This window comes from Diabrotica virgifera, chromosome 6, assembly GCF_917563875.1.
Source record: "Diabrotica virgifera virgifera chromosome 6, PGI_DIABVI_V3a".
NCBI lineage: Eukaryota > Metazoa > Arthropoda > Insecta > Coleoptera > Chrysomelidae > Diabrotica > Diabrotica virgifera.
In genome coordinates this window covers 118461742-118481432 of record NC_065448.1, presented here as the reverse complement: position 1 = coordinate 118481432, position 19691 = coordinate 118461742, and the positions used below count along the sequence as shown (strand labels likewise).

The following is a 19691-nucleotide window of genomic DNA, read 5'->3' as shown; positions in this document are numbered from 1 at the left end:
GATAGATAGGACGTGGAAGCCTATATTTTTGGCCAGCCAGATCACCAGATTTAACTGTTTTAGACTTTTATTTATGGGGACGGATTAAAGACTTGGTTTTTGCAACTAGGCCCACTACTCGAGAAACCATGATCGAGAGAATACGTAACGCCATTCAAAGTATTTCGAGAGCAGAAATTGAGACAGCCATTCAATCTAATCTTGAAAGAGTAAATAAATGCTTGCATCGAAAATGATGGGCAGCAATTTGAACATTTAGGTCGTCACTAAGTAGTTGTCTTTATTGTTAACAGAGACAAAAGTGGGTTTATAGTTTTACTGACTTTTTAAATAGTTTTTATATATATTTTTGGACTTATAATTATAGCAAAATAGAATTTTTGTGTACTTTGTACGCACGTTAGAAGGTATACTTTCATTAAAATTGGGTAGAAAATCTGACGTTTTTTAGATTTTTTACGATTCTACGTATTAAAGTTATTTTTAGTTTTTGGTATTATTTTACGTATTAAATTAGTTTAATATTTAAATAAAAATACAATTAAACAGTTTAAAATATATTTTTTTTCGTTTAAATCATAATAATAGATGTATAATTTTTTTTGTATAAAGTACACACACTTTTTTTTATTATATGTTATAGTGTTATTTGTCTTATTTTGTTTTGATTTATTATATACGGTGACATCTTTTTTTTTTTTTTTGGGAGGTGAGAATCTTCAAAAGACCGTCTGGGACGGTGTCCCAGGTGTGTCGGATTCGATCCGTCACGCTTCACCGTGCCGAACCGCCTACCGACTAAACTCACCTCCTCTTCCTCCAGCCGACGGGTCTGGAACCGTTTTTTTCGGGCATGTCTGACCCGTCTACCTTACTCATAACTCCCCCCGGGCACCCTCTGCGTGTACTCCGTAGATTAAGCGGCCACCCAGCCGCCCCGTCCCGCACACACCCCGCACAAAGACCGGTCGGTGAAGACGACCGTCCCGTGCAGCCTATGTGCGGGTGGGGCGACCGGGGTGCCCCCAATCAAACATGAACTAGCAAAAGGATACCAGTCGACAGTTACGAGCAACTCCAAACATTTGTGCTTTCATCAATTCGCACTCACACTCATACCCATTCATTCTACAGTTAAAAAGGAAGCAGTCAGTGAGGTTGGGTGTAAAAATCCTCCCCCACTACCTGATACAAAACAAACAACAGGCTAAAAAAAACAAGACAAAACAGAAAGTAAACAAAACCCTACAAAGGCGGTCAGCATGGGTTAGATGTAAAAGGTCCTCCCCCTGCTGACTACCGCTTACAACACGCAACACATTTGAGTAATAAAATTGATTTAAAATGATAAATGTTGTATAAATAAGATTGAAGAAGTAAATAAGGAGATAAAACAAGATAAAATAAATAAATAAGTAAAACTAGTTAAAATAAGACAGACAGCGCAGGTTGGATGTAAAGGATCCTCCCCCCACTGGCTGCCATCTGCGACACAAAAATAAAAACGTTAAAAAATAAATAAATAGACGGTTATCCCGCTTGCAGTCGCCTCTCTTTCTCCTCTTTGTGCTTCATTGTCTTCGTGACAAAAGCAATGATCAGGTCGAAGTCTCTCTTGCTATTGATAGCTTTATCAATTAGCTCGTGAGGCTCGCCTAGAGGGGATCCCAGTCCCAGCTGCAGCTCGGTACGTCCCGCCTGGTATGCAGGGCACACGAAGACGACATGCTGCGCGTCATCCACTACTCCACACTCAGGGCATAGTCGTCCACGGTCTTCCCTATACGATGAGTAAACTTCCTGAACGATCCATGTCCCGTCAAAAATTATGTGAAATAGTAGCCGACGCTCCGATGTCGGCACTCGTACCACCTCACCACATCTGGAATCAGGGATCTCGTCCAGGCCGCCTTCTCGACTTCGCCACATCTCTAGACTTCTTTTCCTTTCTTGTGGACCTGAACCTATTGCCCCGTTGCCCCTCTGGTACATTCGGACTCTTTCTCTGGCCAGGATGTGCACCGGTACAGACCCAGCCACCACCTGTAAGGCAATGGTTGATACGGTTCTGTACGCGCTGCACACCCTGATCAGAGGTTTCCTTTGTGTCCTAAGAAGCACGTCTTTGTACTTTTTCATTCGAAGGACCTCGTGCCACACTGGGGCTCCGTATAAAACTATGGATAAGATGGATTTTGCCATCACTATTCTCTTCTAGGATCCAGGACCCCCTATATTTGGCATAAATTTATTTAGTATAGAGGTCCTTTCTTCTGCCTTCCGACATGCTTCTTGTACGTGTTGTCCGAATTTAAGCTTGTCATCGAAAATAATTCCGAGGTACTTAACCGTCTTTTGGGGTCTTATTACAGAGCCTTTATATCCAAATATTATGTCATCTCTCTTTCTTGGTCCCCTCAAGATAATGGATTAGGTCTTCTCTACTGCTAACTTTAGATCATTTCTCTCTATCCAATCTGCGGTCTTCTGTATTGCTTCGTTTACTTTTTGTATTATTCCCCTATTCATGTCGTCTTCGACCAGTAAGGCTAGGTCGTCCGCATATGCAATCGCTCTCACTCCTCTCTGCCTGTTTACTTCTAGTACCCCGTTGTATAGTATACTCCAAAGTAAGGGTCCCAGGACTGACCCCTGGGGTACACCCGCGGTAATTTCTTTCTTCTTTTTCTTCGATATGCATACGGTTCTTTCAGATAGGTAGTCCTTTATTATGTTGGACACATACTCTGGAGCCCCAAATTCGACTATTCGGTCTACTATGTGACCCCAGTTTGCTGAATTAAAAGCATTTTTTATGTCCAACAGAACAAGGACCACCCATCTTTTTTTACTTGCTTTAGCCGCGTCCCTTATCCAGGTCGCGGCATCGACTGTCGATTTACCTTTTCGAAATCCATATTGTTGATTTGATAACACTATCTGATCTTCCAACACACCCTCCAGCCTCTTCTTGATAAGCCCTTCGTAGAACTTACCAAGGTAGCCCAGAAGGCATATTGGCCGATAAGAGGCTGCTGAATCGGGGGGTTTCCCAGGCTTTAGGAGTAGAACTAAGGTCGCTTCCTTTAAGTCCCTGGGAAACTCTTGCTTCTGCAGTAGGTCGTTGTATATTCTTCTGATCAAACCTGGTTTCTCCGTTGCTATTATTTTTATTGCCTCTGGTGGCAGCCCGTCAGGGCCGGGAGCTTTCCCTGTCTTCATCTCCTGACCAACTATTCTAACTTCCTCTTCCGTGAACTCCTCTACCATCGTTGGAAATATCTTAATGAAATTTTGATGATCCTTAGTAGGAAAGAGGAGCTCAGCTGATTCCATCTGCCGTACAACCTTTGGTGTTTCATCCATGTCTTTCTTAATTTTAGTTAGAGCCTTTTCTGCTAGGTCGTATATATCGCCACCACTTTCTTTTTCTAGTCCAGCGACGAACGTGTACCAAATTGTTTTTTTATTTTCTTTCCTCCTAAAGTTCTCAAGGAATTTGATTTCTCCCTCGTTCACTTCCTCTAGTGTTTCTGCCAGGTCCTCTCCCACGTCCTTTATTATATTTTCTACCCCCTTGTCCTTCGCATCCTTTTTTGTTACTATCAGACATGTTTTCTTCTCGACCGTTTCTCGTAACCCCCCTTGTTCCCAATTTGTCGTTATATATGCTTTCTCCTCCCATTTGCTATTACATATACTCATGAAGGTTTTTTTCCTCCCCCCATGTTTAGAGCCCTTTTAATTTTTTATTGCTCTTCTCTCTGTCTTTCTTGTTCCACTTTTAGCTTGCAGTGATCGCATTTTACTTCTTGTTGTGTTTTTTCGGCTATACTGTCGTCTTCTTTTTTGTTGTTAGTGGATTTTATGACCCCTAACAGTTTTTTTAATTCCGTATCCATCTCCACCTTTTCCCCCTTTTTTTCGCTTAGGTTAGTAAATATCTCTATTAGTTTTATATTTAACTCTTCGAGTTTCCTGTTTATTTTTTGTTGTTTGGTTTCGTTAGGAAACTTAATACTCTCTTCGAGTCTCTCCCTCTTCAGATCATGTATTCTCTCTAGACTGTCCCCTTTCCTTTTCTTCTTATTCATGGTTTCATCATCAAGCAGGAAAGAGGCTAACACCCTCTCCTGAATATTTTGCCATCCTTTTTCTATTTTTTCCACTTCTTCTTGTGATCTTTCCTCCCCTATCTCATCGTCATCATTTTCACTGCTTTCCAGCATTTCATCCTCTACTAGTGTCGACTGTTTTGGGGCAGTCGACCTGTTCATCTTCTGTTTCTTTTTATGTGAGTTTATGAGCTCCCTCTCAAAACTGTTCATTCCTTCTTCCCATTTCAAGTTCTCATTTTCCATATCCGTTCCATTGTCCGTGTCTCGCCGATGGTCGTCTTCACTCACCCCCGTCTGTTCAGAATTTTGTTTATTGGTACTCATATAAATTCCCACGAGTTGGGACGTACTATACGTCTGGCGCGGCAGTGCGCCCTTACCACGCCAAGGCTTGGTTACTTCGGGAGGTCGCCAGGTATCCCGAAGGGATCGTTTGTGATGCTCTAACCCTCGCATCTCTCATATTTTTGGCACGATGCCTTCCACCGTGATAGTGGGGATTATTTTATTGAGGTTTACTCCTCTAGGTTTTTTTCACGGTTGCCTCCGGACGCAGTGGCAGTTTGTATTCACAGGCTACCTGGAGTTTCCGCGTAACTGGTGCCTCCCCTGTTACGCGGGATTTGGAATGGATGTGTGGTGGGGTAAGACATGACGGCTACTCGTAGTGGGTATGTCGAAGAAGTTTTCGAATAGAAATTTGTGATCAGAGTCCGATGGCGGAGCCCCCCGCACAGTGCTTTGGGCCCCCCATCGACCCCCGGTCACAATGCTGAGGTGGACGAGATTAACTTTTAGGGATTAGAGTAGCCGTAGGGAAGTTGGAGGGTGATATACATCTGCTGAAGGCGAAAGGCGTCGCAACTGCTCGCCTCAGTTGCGACGCCTTTTTAGCGTCCAGCGGCGGTGTCCGGCGCTCACCCGGTGCACAGTCGCTGGACGCTGGGACTGTCCTTGGTTTCACCGGTCGTGCTCCCCTCACAACTTTAGGGACCACGATCGGTTACTCGGCCCTCCCACCGTCGTAGAGGTAGAAATACAATCCCAGGGAGGGATACGGTGACATCTGGAAAATGTTTCTTTGTTTTTTTCCATAGCACACTACTTGCTTCTATATATTTCCCTATGATAGCAACAGTTATGTTTGAAATTTACACGTTTCTTAAGATATCTCGAGATATAAAAGAGGTATCGACATGCGGTTTTCGGTATTATGTTGCTTATTTGGTCTTATTTTGTAATACAGGGAAAAAAATACATACATACTTGTATTTAGCATTTTCCAAAGAAAACTAAATTTCTAAAAAAAATAAATAGCGCCTCCTAGCCGTCATATTACGTAATAGGCTGTTTCCAAATTATAACTATTACATTAACGAAAAAGAGCTGTTTTCAACAAGACCAAGTTTGCAAAAATCGGTTAAGCAGAACCGGACTTACAGCGATTTTTTCATAATAAGGTTCCCACTCACTCCCACCTCTTATTTGCACAGGTAGACTTAAACTTGTGAAATAAAATATGGGCAGAATTTTATGAAGAATACAATTATCGGATTTCCAGTTACCTTTCATTAGGCAAATTTTGTAAAATTTCAATTTTTTAATTTTTGATATTCAATTACGCCCTCTAGTGGTGGACTTACAATTATGAAAATAATTTCCTGGCTTTTCTCGAGGCAACTTTTGTTATAAAAATTTTTTTCCCAAAGCTGTAGTATAAACGGTTCCTGAGATATGGCCGAGAGCCATTCTTATTGGGACACTTGGTACGCGGTGATAATTTTGCGAAATAAACTTTGACGGAATGGATTAAGTATTTAATTTAAGTTAACATGTAAATATAAAGTAAAGCGGCTTTTCATTTGATTAAAATTATATAAAAGGAAGATTTTCTTTTATTACTACCACAATTTACCGAAAATGCGAAGAACAAATTGCGCCCAATCAGTTTGGATTTGTGAACAGTTGGTGCGAGGGAGGTTTTATTTAGCATACATGTGTTGTTTAAGAAATGTAGAGATGTCAGCTGTGAGGTTTTTGCATGCCTGATTGACTAAAGAAGGATTTTGATAGAGTCATGTATGAACAAGTGATGGAAGTGCTGAAGAGGACAGGGATTGACGGAAGAGACCTGAAAATAATAGCTAACCTGTATTGGAATATATCAGCAGTACTCCGAATAGATGGAGAATATACAGGTCAAAATCTTAAGGGGAGTGAGACAGGAATGCATAATTTCACGCTGATGTTCAATCTGTACTCAAAGCACATTTTTGAAGAAGCTCTAAACTCTAAAAGATATTGATGAAGGCATCTCAATAAAAATGGAATCAAGCTCAGTAACCTGCGGTATGCAGATGATACAATAGTGTTTTCCGATATCATATAACTGCAAATGAACAAAATAACGGAAACAAGCAGAAAATATGGACTAGATATAAACACCAACAAATCCAAGCTAATGATCATCAGCAATCAAAACATAACTGGAGCAAATCTATATGGGAACCAAATGAGAATTTAACGTGTCTCACAATACAACTACTTGGGACTATAATCAGTGAGTCATGGGACAATACTAAGAGATTAGATGTCGCATCGGAAAGGCAAAAAGTGCATTCTTGACTATTAGCTCTGTGTTTAAGAACCATGACCTCGCCCTAAAAACAAAAATAAGGCTCGTTAAATGTTACGTGTACTCAGTGCGTCTATACGAAATAGAACCGTGGACATTGAAGGCCACTATCGGAACTTCAGGCTTGCGAGCTATGGTTGTACAGAAGGATCATGAAGATACCATGGACAGACAAAGTCACCAATGAAGAAGTACTACGGAGGACTAACACAACCGCGGATTTAGTCAACATCGTTAAGGCCCGTAAGCTGCAGTACTTCAGACATATAATGAGAAATTGAGGCAGATAAGAGCTACTCCAATGCATTTTACAAAATAAAATTGAAGTAAAAGGGCCGCAGGATGAAGAAGAATATCCTAGCTTGCTAACCTGAGAGCACGGTATAGAAAGACCTCAACACAACCATTCCGTATAGCAACCAACAAAGTCATCATATCCAGAATGATCACAAACGTTCGGAACGGACAGGCACCACACAAAGAAGACTACCACAATTATTGCGACTTTCAGTGGAGTCAGAGCTCATCAAAAATGATCCATATTAACAATTTGTTGTTGGTTTTTTAAGTAATACTGAAAATACGTAGTATGTAGTTCATCATTTTATCAACCTCTACCAATTTTCAACCTTACCGCATAGATAAAAAGTTCGTTTTTAATTAAATATTTTTAACAGATTTCGGTAGGTTGTTCTGACGCCGTGAATATCTATTGGCTCCCGACATCATTTAATATTGCACTATTTGCATCTGGATTTTTGTTTACATTATAAGAGTACCTAATACCATATGTACAAGAACTAGGTGGGTACCTATTCGACTATTCCATTTTGACTGCGCGTCTACCAAAGCGCGCCAGGGCATCGACTGCACACGGGCGCTACATGGGCTAGAGTCGCCTCTGCTCTGGAGGTAAATCTCGAAACAGATCGATTTTAATTTTTAGATTATAATTTTTTGCATATACAGGGTTATAATAGTCCAGGGTTCGTAGGACCATCTTCTCCCGGTAAGGGTGGTTAACCCTTATCCGAGGGGTGGAATGATTAATAGTCGTATCACTGCTTAAGTTGTTTTATTATACTTGCATGAGTATAAGCTGGTAGCAAGCTACGCGACGTCGTCTCGCGGAGTGGAGATGATACTATTTGAATATGAATAATCTTACGTCTAAGAAAGTATAATGACGAATGTGGAATGTGGAATGTGGATTCCCTTACTATGTTTTGATTGTATAAGTATATTTGAAAGTGCCGAGTCAGCGGCGACCCTGAAAGGTGTTTATAGTAAACACCGACCGTGACTGTATAACTACTCCTCACAATCTAGGTCAATAATATTTATGTAACGAAAGATATTTGTTTATGACAACATTTAAATAATTGAAAGAAATTAACGTAGATAATTAAAGGGTGTTTTAAAAGATATCTAAAAAGTACAGATGAATTCTTGTACACCTTTCCCTCCTAAGAATTTTCTGACTACGGGGAAGAAAATTTTGCAAGTAGTGCTACCAACCAATACTGTGTTGTAATCAATATAAAAAAAAATTTATTTTATATAAAAACTTTCCTAAAACTACGTAAATACATAAATAAAAATAAAAATGTTCGTTTAACAACATTGTTTCATTACACTTGTCACTCACTGTGTTTTCGGATTGTAAGCATATAATCTATTCTTATGTATTTCCTTGATTTTATTGTTTTCTATTCTGATTTTACAATTAACGTTATTTACTTCTGTTATTGTGAAGGGGCCTACATAAAGACTATCAAACTTACCATTCTCTTCCCTTTTTACCAGGACCAGGTCTCCTATTTTAAAGTGTTGAGGTGTTGCTTTGAGCTTATTCTTTTCTTGCCGCTCTTTTTTGTTTTTTAATAAGAAGGTTCTAGCTCTCTCGTGTGCGCTTTGTAGTTTGTATCGTAACTAATTGTAGTAGGCATCTATATTGTAACATGGTTGAATCTCCTGTGTAAGGTCTTCCGGTAGGTTAACCTTCCTGCCATATAACAGTTCGAACGGTGTGTATCCATGATACGCGTTAGGGGTTGTATTGTAGCAGTATGTGAACATTCTGCAACACACATCCCAATTTTCTCTGTCTTCGTCTATGAATGCTCTTACATACTCGTTCAACGTTCTGTGTAGTTTTTCGCAACTTCCAATGGACTGTGGGTGGTATGCCGTTGAAAAGTTGTGCTCTATTTTTAATAGATTTGTTAATTCCTGCATTACTTCGTTCTTATACTCTGTGCCTTGGTCTGTTCTTATTTGCTTCATGAGTCCGTATGTTGGTATGAAATGATCAAAGATTCCTTGTGCTATTGTCTCTGCTTCTTTATTGCGCACTGGTATGCTGACCGCGTATTTTGTCAGTTCACACAACATTGTGATACAGTATCTATTACCTTCATTACTTCTAGTGAATGGACCTATTGTATCTATGTATACTATGTCCCATGGTTTGGAAGATGTGTCCGATATCACGAACTCTTCGACATGTGTTCTTTTCGGTTTGTTAATTTGACATTTGTGGCATTGTTTAACGTATTTTCTTACGTCTTTTTCCAAATTTTTCCATCGGAATCTTGCCTTTAGCTTCTTTATTAATCTATTATTCCCTACGTGTCCTCCGAACATCGGGTGATTATGGTATTCTTCTATTAATCTGTGTTTTTCTTTGTCATCTTTTATTGTTTCTGGTACTTCACATATGTATATTTCTATATTCTTCAATTTTTTATTTCCTTCTTTAATAAATTCATCAATTGTGCACAATTTAAAAATAATATCATTTACGTATATCTTTACTTTACGTACTGCATTCTCTACCGCCAGCTTATCAAGCTGTGCCAACGCTTGGTTTAAATCGAAATGATCCAATCCTGTGGCTATGCTTTTGCTGCATTTTATTTTGTTTTTGGCCCTAATGCTCAGTCTTGGTGAGATTAGTTCTGCTCCAAAGGACAAAATTGGTAGTCTATGCGCCTCTAAATTATTTAGTACCTTCCTTACTGTCTGTTTGGTGGCTTCTGGCTGTAGTGTGAGTTCACTTTCAGCCTTTGTTTGTCTTGCTTCTTTCTCCTTTTCTCTTGCTTGAGCTCTTGTTATAGCTAGTATATGGGTGTTGTCTATGTATAGGTTCTTTAGTTGATGCAATGTTATTCTTGAAAGGCTGTCTGCGTAGTTACTTTTCCCTGTTATATATTCTATCTCGAAGTCATATTCTTCTAGGTCTAATCTGATCCTCGTGAATTCTGAGGTTGGTTCTTTCATTGCAAACAGGTGTGTCAAAGGTTTATGGTCTGTTTTTACTTTGAATGTTGGTGCTCCATATAGATAACATTTAAAATAATTAATTCCCCAATGGATCGCTAATAATTCCTTAACGATTATAGGTTTATTGCCTTCTCCTTTACTAAAACTTCTTGATGCATATGCTATAGGTAGGTCTATTCCGTTGTAATCTTGACTTAGGATTGCTGAACAACTCTCATTGGATGCGTCTGTTGTTAGGATAAACTGTTTGTTGAAATCCGGATATTTTAGGATCGGTGGCTTCATTAAAGATGATTTAAGCTTATTGAATGCTTTTTCACACTCCTCAGACCAAAAAAATTCTACTCCTCTCCTCGATAATCTGTTGAGTGGTCTGCATATTTCCGCAAAATTTTTAATAAAACGTCTATAATAGTTGCAAAATGCTACAAATCTCTTTGTTTCTTCCGCTGTCTTAGGTGTCGGGTATTGTTCAATTGCTGCATACTTCGCTTTGTCGGGTGATACTCCCTCTTGAGAAAGATCATGTCCTAAATATGTTACTTCCCTTCTAAAAAATTGACATTTTCCTGGGTTAAGTTTCAAATTGAATTTTCGACATGTCTCAAATGTGTTTTTCAGGTTGTCTAGGTGATGTTTTTCAGATATTCCTATCACTACTATGTCATCCATGTAAAAAATGCTTTGTCTGGTGTTAATCCTGAAAATGCTATTGACATCATTCTTGAAAAGCTATTCGGGCTTACATTTAATCCAAAAGGTAATCTGGTAAATTGAAATGCTCCGTTTTCCGTGCTAAACGATGTGTAATTTCTCGATGACTTTTCTAATGGTATTTGATGAAAACATGACATTAAGTCTATAACTGAAAACCATTTTGCTCTTCCTAGTTGATCTAATATCGAATCTATTCTTGGTAATGGGAATTTGTCTGTAACTATCTTCTTGTTCAATTGTCTAAAATCTATGCATAATCTCCATGCTTTTCCTCCATCTATAGCTTTTTTCGGTACCAGTACTACTGGGCTGTTGTACTCGGATGTAGATGGTTCTATGATTCCTTGGTCTCTTAGTTTTTGTACTTGTCGATTTAATTCCTCTGTTTGCGTATGAGGTGTCCTATAATTCTTGATATATACCGGAGTTTGGTCTTTAACTCTTAGTTTCTGTTCGTAGAAATTGTTACAGGTTAACATATCATGCCTTAGGGCGAATATGTCTGAATATTCTTCGCATAACGATACTAAGTTATCTCGTATGTATTCTGGTATGTCTAATTTCAGTGATTCTCGTAATTCTTTTTTTCTATCCTTGCTGTCGTTGACTAGTCTATATATGTTGAATAGTTTAATGTCCAACGTCCTGATTGTGCTTGCCTCTACATTTACTGTTTCGTATGTTGTGTTCAAAATTTTGATGTATGGATTATTACTTGAAATAATTGCTCTTGCTATGAATATTCCTGGTTGTATTTCTTGTTGCTCCACTATCCTGTCGTTCTTTAGCGTTTGAAAAATTTTGACTATTCTGTAAATTTCACATCGGGGTGGTATTATTATGGTGTCATTATCTATATTATCCAGAATTTTCGTACTAATGTAACAATCGTTGTCCTCTTTAATGTGCATTTTAAGGTTTGCGTAGTCCAGTATACATTGAAAGTTAGAAATAAAGTCTCTCCCAATGATTCCGTCTGTTGGAATTGGAAAGTTAGGTTTACCAATTGAAAGATGTGTTCGAATCGAGTTCCTTTTACTTCTAGTGTTGTCTCAACTTCTCCCATTGTTTGTAACTCTCCTTTAGTGACTATTTTTATTTTCGCCTTTGTGTTTAGTTTCACCTGTTCCTTCATAAAATCTTGTGAACATTTTAGTATTGAAATATCAGCTCCTGTGTCTATGATAAAGGTGCTTGTGTTTTCAAGGATTCCTGTTTTCATTCCTACAAAGTTCGTTAGGTTTAGGTCGAAGTTGTAAATGTTATATTTTATTTCTGCCTGTGTGCTTCCAACTTCTTGTTCATTCAAAACCCCAACTGCTGGTTTTCTTGTTCTTCTTGACTGTCCTCTATCTCTAGTAACCTTACGTTCCTGTTACATCCTCCTCTCCGGTTTCCTCTGTATGTTTGATTGTTAAATTGTCTGTATCCTCTGTTCGAATAATTTCGTTGATTGTCCGTTGCTTCTCCTTCGTTCCGTTGTCCGAAGTTATTTCTTCTTCCTCTGTCATATTTGTTATGGTATCCTCTTCTGTATTGCTGCTGTCCTCTCCTGTTCTCGTAGTTTGTCCTATAATTTAAGACTCTTCCTTGTGCATTTTCTTCAGTCGTATCGATCGATAAAAATTTAGATACTACTTCCTGCGGTGATATAAAGTTACCTGCTTCCAGTATTAGCTTAGCTTTCTCTGCATTAACGTTTCGTTTTATTGTTGTTACTACTGTTTCCGTCGTATATTTCTTCGCTAACTCCAGTGGCATTCCTTCCGCTATGTATGCTACTTTTAATTGTTCTGCTAACTCTTCCACTTCAGATGCTTACACTGCTGCATCTCTATGCCCTTGCCTTTTCTTGGCTAATTTGGCTATTAAATTCTTCGGATTAAAGCCTCTTAGTTCTTTCTTCAGTGCTTCAGCTATCCGTGGAATCGTATCTTCCGTGGTTATTAGGTTCCTAGTCTTATTGGTAAGTTTTGTTTTTATTAGCGTTACAGCTGTGTCTTCATGACCTGCCAATTTTCCAAGTAGTTCTAATGCGTCCAAAAATGGTTGTAATTTCCCTGCACTTCCATCGAACTCGTTGGGCAATATCTTGCTTGCGATATTCAAAAATTCATTGATTGTCAGAGCCATGTTTAATATTGTTATATCTTGTTTTATGTCACCTTTTTCCTCTTCTATTTCGTCGTTAATTATTTCTTCTTCTACTTCCTCGTCGCTTTTTCCTTCTTCTACTTCCTCGTCGCTTTGTTCCTCTTCAACTTCCTTGTCGATTGGTTGATGTATTGAATTTGGAACCACTGTTCTTACATTTACTGCTTGAAATGAGCGTATAACTTTGTCTCTGATTTTTCCAAAATATTTGTTGCACGCTTCCCTCTGTTTGTCCGAAAGTGCTTCCCAGTTTTTCTTAGTTAAGTGCGTGAACTTGTTATAAGATTTAATTAGCTGTGTCGTTACTTCTTCCTGTATGCCCTTAGATTTCGGTACTTTTTTCTTTAAGATCCTTCTGCTTTGTCTTCCTACTTCTTGCGCAATTTCCTCAACTATTTTGACAAAATCTTCCCAAGTAACTTTGTTGCTACTCATTTATACATAATTTTTCTATCCTCAGTTCCTGCACTTCTTAGCGAAAATATAAATTCGATAGTCTTACGGTGTATATAGATGTGTAGTATATAGATATACATATAGTAAAAAAATAACGAGATAAAATAATACGTCAATATATGGTAAAAAAATATGTAAAAAATTGCAATAATAATAAATAAAAGTTCAATAATAAATAACGTTATATTAACCCTTGTAAATAAGTAGTTAGAATAATAATGTAAATGTATTATGCATGTAGCGTATATTTGTTATATTTTTATATCGTATATTTATATTTATAATGTATATTTACGATAGCAAATATTAAAATCATAAAAAAATTGCAAAAATGTACCCTCGTAATGAATAATATAAATAATATATACCTCAAATAATAATGGTAATATGCCATGTGAATAACTTTAATATTTGTGATAAAAAATTCCAATAATACCCATAAAGGTAATTAAAAATAAATAGATAAAAATACTAGAAATATACCTTACATTACTGCTATACTATTCATTTGTTATGAAATATCGTGGAAATACCATAAGAACAAAATATAGACTCACCACTTTTAAACGTTTGTGTTCGTATCACCAAAAGTTCTCGATGCACGTTCCATGGCATTGTCCATTGTCCCACGATGTTCCATCTCCATACCATTGTCCATTTAGCTCCATGTCAGGCCTGCTGTCTCCATCCTTTCTACATACCACACTGTATTCTAGGGTGGTCGAGGTACCAGAACATTGACGTTTTTCTCCATTTCTCGTTTACCAGTCCTGTGACGTCTTTCCAGTCTTTCTTCCCTGGTCTTGGATCGCCATATAATAGTCCAGGGTTCGTAGGACCATCTTCTCCCGGTAAGGGTGGTTAACCCTTATCCGAGGGGTGGAATGATTAATAGTCGTATCACTGCTTAAGTTGTTTTATTATACTTGCATGAGTATAAGCTGGTAGCAAGCTACGCGACGTCGTCTCGCGGAGTGGAGATGATACTATTTGAATATGAATAATCTTACGTCTAAGAAAGTATAATGACGAATGTGGAATGTGGAATGTGGATTCCCTTACTATGTTTTGATTGTATAAGTATATTTGAAAGTGCCGAGTCAGCGGCGACCCTGAAAGGTGTTTATAGTAAACACCGACCGTGACTGTATGTATAACTACTCCTCACAATCTAGGTCAATAATATTTATGTAACGAAAGATATTTGTTTATGATAACATTTAAATAATTGAAAGAAATTAACGTAGATAATTAAAGGGTGTTTTAAAAGATATCTAATAAGTACAGATGAATTCTTGTACAGGGTGTTTGGTAAAGAATGGGCCATAGTATAAACTTAGATTATTGAGCTTAAAATAGGTCGATTTAAGCTAACTTACCTTAGTACAAAAGTTGATAATAAGCGAAATACAGAGTGTCAAAGTTAAACTTTTTATTTATTTATTTTTGAATATTTCCTGACAGGCATGGGATAACAACACGAAATTTGGTAAGCGGTGCTGATGTTGTACAGTCTACTAAATTATGTTAAACAAACGTTTCTATGTACTACCAGAGGCGTACGACGGGGGAACGTGAATGGTTGACCCTTCCCAAATTATACGCCACTGGCGGAATTGCTATTTTAGTGCAATTTTTTGATTCTCCAATACTTTCTATGTAAAAAATATACTCCTCATTCGTAACGATAAAACCATTAGTTTTACATTAGTCAAAGCATTAGTTTTACATAAAGCCATTAGTTTTACATTAGTTAAAACATTAATCAAAATAAGTGTGCCTTTTCAATTTTAACTTCAAATATCTCGAAAACTAATGACTGTATCGTTACAAATGAAAAGTATATAATTTGCATAGAAAGTATTGGAGAATCTGAAAATTATGCTAAAATAGCAGTTTGATCAGTGGCATAGAATTTGGGAAGGATCAACCATTCACTTTCCCCTGTCGTACGCCTCTGGTAGTAGCCAGAAACGATTATTTAACATAATTTAGTAGGGTGTACACTTTCTGCCAAGTATCACATGGATACATCAAATTATTTTAAAGTATTATTTTTTTTAAATAATTTATTCTTTATTTAAAACTTTAAGGACTATGTGTGCCCGGTACTATAAAACAATTTGATATATCCTTATGGTACTTGGCAGAAAGTGTAGGTACTCTACACCCAACTAAATTATGTTAAATAATATAATCGTTTGTGGTTAATACCAGAGGTGTACGTGAGGGAAAAGTGAATGGTTGACCCTTCCCAAGTTCTACGCCACTGATGAAACTGCTATTTTAGCATAATTTTTAGATTATCCAGTACTTTCTATACAAATAATATACTCTTCATTCGAAACGATAAAGTCATTAGTTTTCGAAATATTTGAAGTTAAAAATGAAAAGTCACACTTATTTTGATTAATGTATTATGCTTCTTCGTTTTTAGCGTCAAGTATCTCGAAAACTAATGGCTTTATCGTTACGAATGAAGAGTAAGTTTTTTACGTAGAAAGTATTGGAGAATCAAAAAATTTCACTAAAATGGCAATGACAATTCTGCCAGTGGCGTTGAATTTGGGAAGGGTCAACTATTCATGTTCCCCCGTCGGACGCCTCTGGTAGTAGCCAGAAACGTTTGCTTAACATAGTTTAGTAGACTGTACAATATCAGCACCACTTACCAAATTTCTTGTTGTTGTCTCATGCCTGTCAGATCTGTACATGCCTGTCTATCCAAAAATAAATAAAATAAAAGTTTAATTTTTACACCCTGTATTTCGCTTATTATAAACTTTTGTACTAAGGTAAGTTAGCTTAAATCGACCTATTTTAACCTCAGGTATCTAAGGTTAAGCTATGGCCCAATCTTTATCAAACACCCTGTATATCGTACTAGTGACGTCATCCGTCTGGCGTGCTGACGTAATCGATGATTTTTTTTAAACGAGAATAGGGATCGTGTGATAGCTCATTTGAAAGGTTATTCAATGCTCTATTCCATAATATAAACATTAACATAATTATTTTTAGAGGGAACCCAAAAATCTTTTTTTGAACTAAATTAATTGAGACAAAAAAAAAAGAATGTATATAATTTATTTAATTTGAAATACATTTTACTGTTGTCGGAAAACACGTAAAGATGTTTATTTGATAAATAAATATTGTTTTTCGCTTAAATTCAATATTAAATCTGCCACCCACCTGCCTCTTAGCAGATTGAACATTTAATTTAAGCGAAAAGCGATGTTTATTTTTTAAATAAACATTTTTTTCTCTTTTCTGACAGCAGTAAAATGTATTTTGCATTAAATAAATTACATACATCCTTCCTTTTTTGTCTCAATTAATTGATTTCAAAAATTTGTTTTTTGTGAATAGAGAATTAAATAACCTTTCGAATGACCTATCAAACGACCCCTATGCTCATTTAAAAAAATCATTGATTACGTCATTATTATGACGTCACTAGTATGATAGATGTAGAATATGTCAAAAAATAATAATTTAAAAAAAAAATCGACCTGTTTCGGGATTTATCTCCAGAGTCACCCATTTTCGAGGAACTAAATGTATTCCAACTCAAACGTCCTCACTGTATAATAATTGACGCGTTTTAAAAGACCAGCTGGAATATTTAGTTTCGGTTTTAATGTCAGTTCCGGTTAAAAAGTTTTGCAAACATGACTGAATATTAGTGAAATCATAAAATATATCCACAGACGCCAAGTTCTCGAAGAATTCTAACGCCAAGTTCACAACCAGTTCTAATATCGACTTCCGGTAATGTTAGGCAAAAACCTAGGACCTTCGAAGTTCAATTGATTGTTTTTATTATTTAAATATACGTTATAAATATCTTAAAAATATGAAACAAGAATAAATAACCGCTAAACACCGTAAAAATGAGTGGCGCATACAATATTCCAGCTACAAAAGGTTTGATATGAATATTACGTGGCGTGAAAATGTATTTTCAATTTGATGCAAAACAAAATTCTAGTTTTATTTTAAAAGATTTTTCCATAATATTTGCTAAATTTGAAGAAAACGCGCCAACTTTGATACAGTTTGAATTTTGAAACTCTTTTGTGGCGCGTTTACTTCAAATTTAGCAAATATTATGGAAATATCTTTTAAAATAAAACTAGAGTTTTGTTTTGCATCAAATTGAAAATACATTTTCGCTCCACGTAATATTCATAATATCAGATCTTTTGTAGCTGAAATATTTTATGCGTCATTCATTTTTACGGCGTTTAGCGGTTTTTTATTCTTGTATCAGGAGTTTTTCAAAGTTATTTATAAATTAAATGTATGAAGTTGAAGCCAATGTTCCTCTATATCTTTATAAATGGTCACCTTTGTTGCATTATCTCCCAAATGATCTAGTGTCCATCGAATGTACACTAGATTTTTTTCTATTCGAAATAGATTGAAAAAAAATATTGAGATGGCCGGTAAATGAAGTCGGATTGCCCGTTGTCAGATCAAATTTAGCGTCGTAACCACTACAACTACATAAACCATTTCGGGAATAATCGTTAATTGGATTATACCTTTGTAACTTAATAACTTCTAAACGGCTTAACCGATTTTAATCAGTAAACATGTAAAATTTTAAACTGTTGAATTCCTGCTTCTGTGATTATGTTACATCAAAAGGCATGAGAAGTTATTTGTAGAGGATTAAAATCTGTATTAAAAACAGAAGTTACAATTGTTCTACGATTTAAACACATTTCAAAATTTTGAAAAATATAATGTATTTACCGCAGAGGTATGTGTGGGCATAGTTCAGAGAAATAAGGAAAAAAAATATCATGTTGGTGACACAACCCCCTCCAGGCCGAAACCAAATTTATTGAGTAGTATAGACGTCTATATTAATAACCTATATGTTTCCTGCAGCCGATTTTGATGATATACATAGTTATAAACAAATGAAGATCAAAAAACGGTAAATTTTCGCTTTTTTCGTCTATAACCAAAAAGTTAAGTATTTTAAACAAATTTGAGAGTGAGAAACTCAAAAATCGTATAAAAAAATTTAATATGGCGTTTGCTGAATATGTCTATCCTTATTGGTTGTTTAGGAAATTGCAAAATAAATAATAAATTTTGAGTTTTTATATATATATTCATAACTAATGTAAAAATTAACGTTAAACGTTCTTATTACACGGAATGCTGAGACTCCTGGTGCTTAAATCATACCCTAAATTTCAAAGCAATTGGTCAAATAGTTTAAAAGGTATTTAATTTGTTTAACCCAAATTAATTTTTTTTGCAACGCTATAACTCAGAAAATGATGAAGTTACACTAATACTTTGGATAGTTTATGAAAGGAGAAGATTTATAATATTAATTTAATTTAAAAAAAAATGACAAGAAATAATTCTAAATACTGTAAAATTATTTTGCAAAAACATGTAAATTAAAAAAAGGGGGGCTAACTTCGTCCCTAATTGTGCCAGGACAATTGTTTTCCTTTCTAAATGTGTATAAAAATTCATTCTTTCCAAATATGAAAAAATAATTTTTCTACGGGTAACGGTTAAAAAGTTATTCTAATTGTTTATAAGTAAATAAAAAATTCAACGTGTTTTTGCAATATAATTTTACACTGTTTAAAATTACTTTTTGTCATTTTTTTTTTAATTAAGTCAATAGTATAAATGTTCTTCTTCCATAAACTGTCAGAAGTCTTATTGTAACCTCATAATTTTCTGACTTATAGTGTTGCAAAAAAAAATTAATTTGGGATAAACAAATTAAATAACTTTTAAGCTATTTGACCAATTACTTTGAAATTTAAAATATAATTTAAGCACCAGAAGTCTCAGCAATTCGTGAGATAAGAAGGTTTTAAGTTAATTTTTACAGAAGTTATGGATATTTATAAAAACTCAAAATTTATTATTTATTTTGCAATTTTCTAAGCAACCAATAAGGATAGACATATTCAGCGAACGCCATATTTAAATCTTTTAGACGATTTATGAGTTTCTTACTATCAGATTTGTTTAAAATGCTTAACTTTTTGGTTATAGAAGAAAAAAGCGAAAATTTACCGTTTTTTGATCTTCATTTGTTTATAACTATGTATATCATCAAAATCGGCTGCAGGAAACATAAATGTTATTAATATAGATGTCCATACTACTCAAAAAATTTGGTTTCGGCCTGGAGGGGGATGTGTCACGAGAAAAATCTTATTTCTTTGGACTAGCATGTTAGGCCACATTTTACTATTTAACTGACAGTTCAAATTGTTAATATAATAAATTCATTGTCACCGAATGCAATCTTATACACATTATTACACTGTGTG

General features: G+C 36.0%; 1 protein-coding gene across 1 annotated transcript; it reads right to left on the bottom strand.

Annotated features, from left to right (window-relative positions):
- Window positions 1-3749: 3749 nt before the first annotated feature.
- On the bottom strand, window positions 3750-4442 carry LOC126886170 (translation initiation factor IF-2-like). Its single transcript, XM_050653022.1, has one exon. The coding sequence runs from the start codon at window positions 4440-4442 to the stop codon at window positions 3750-3752; it is 693 nt and encodes a 230-aa protein (XP_050508979.1).
- Between the last annotated feature and the right edge of the window lie 15249 nt (window positions 4443-19691).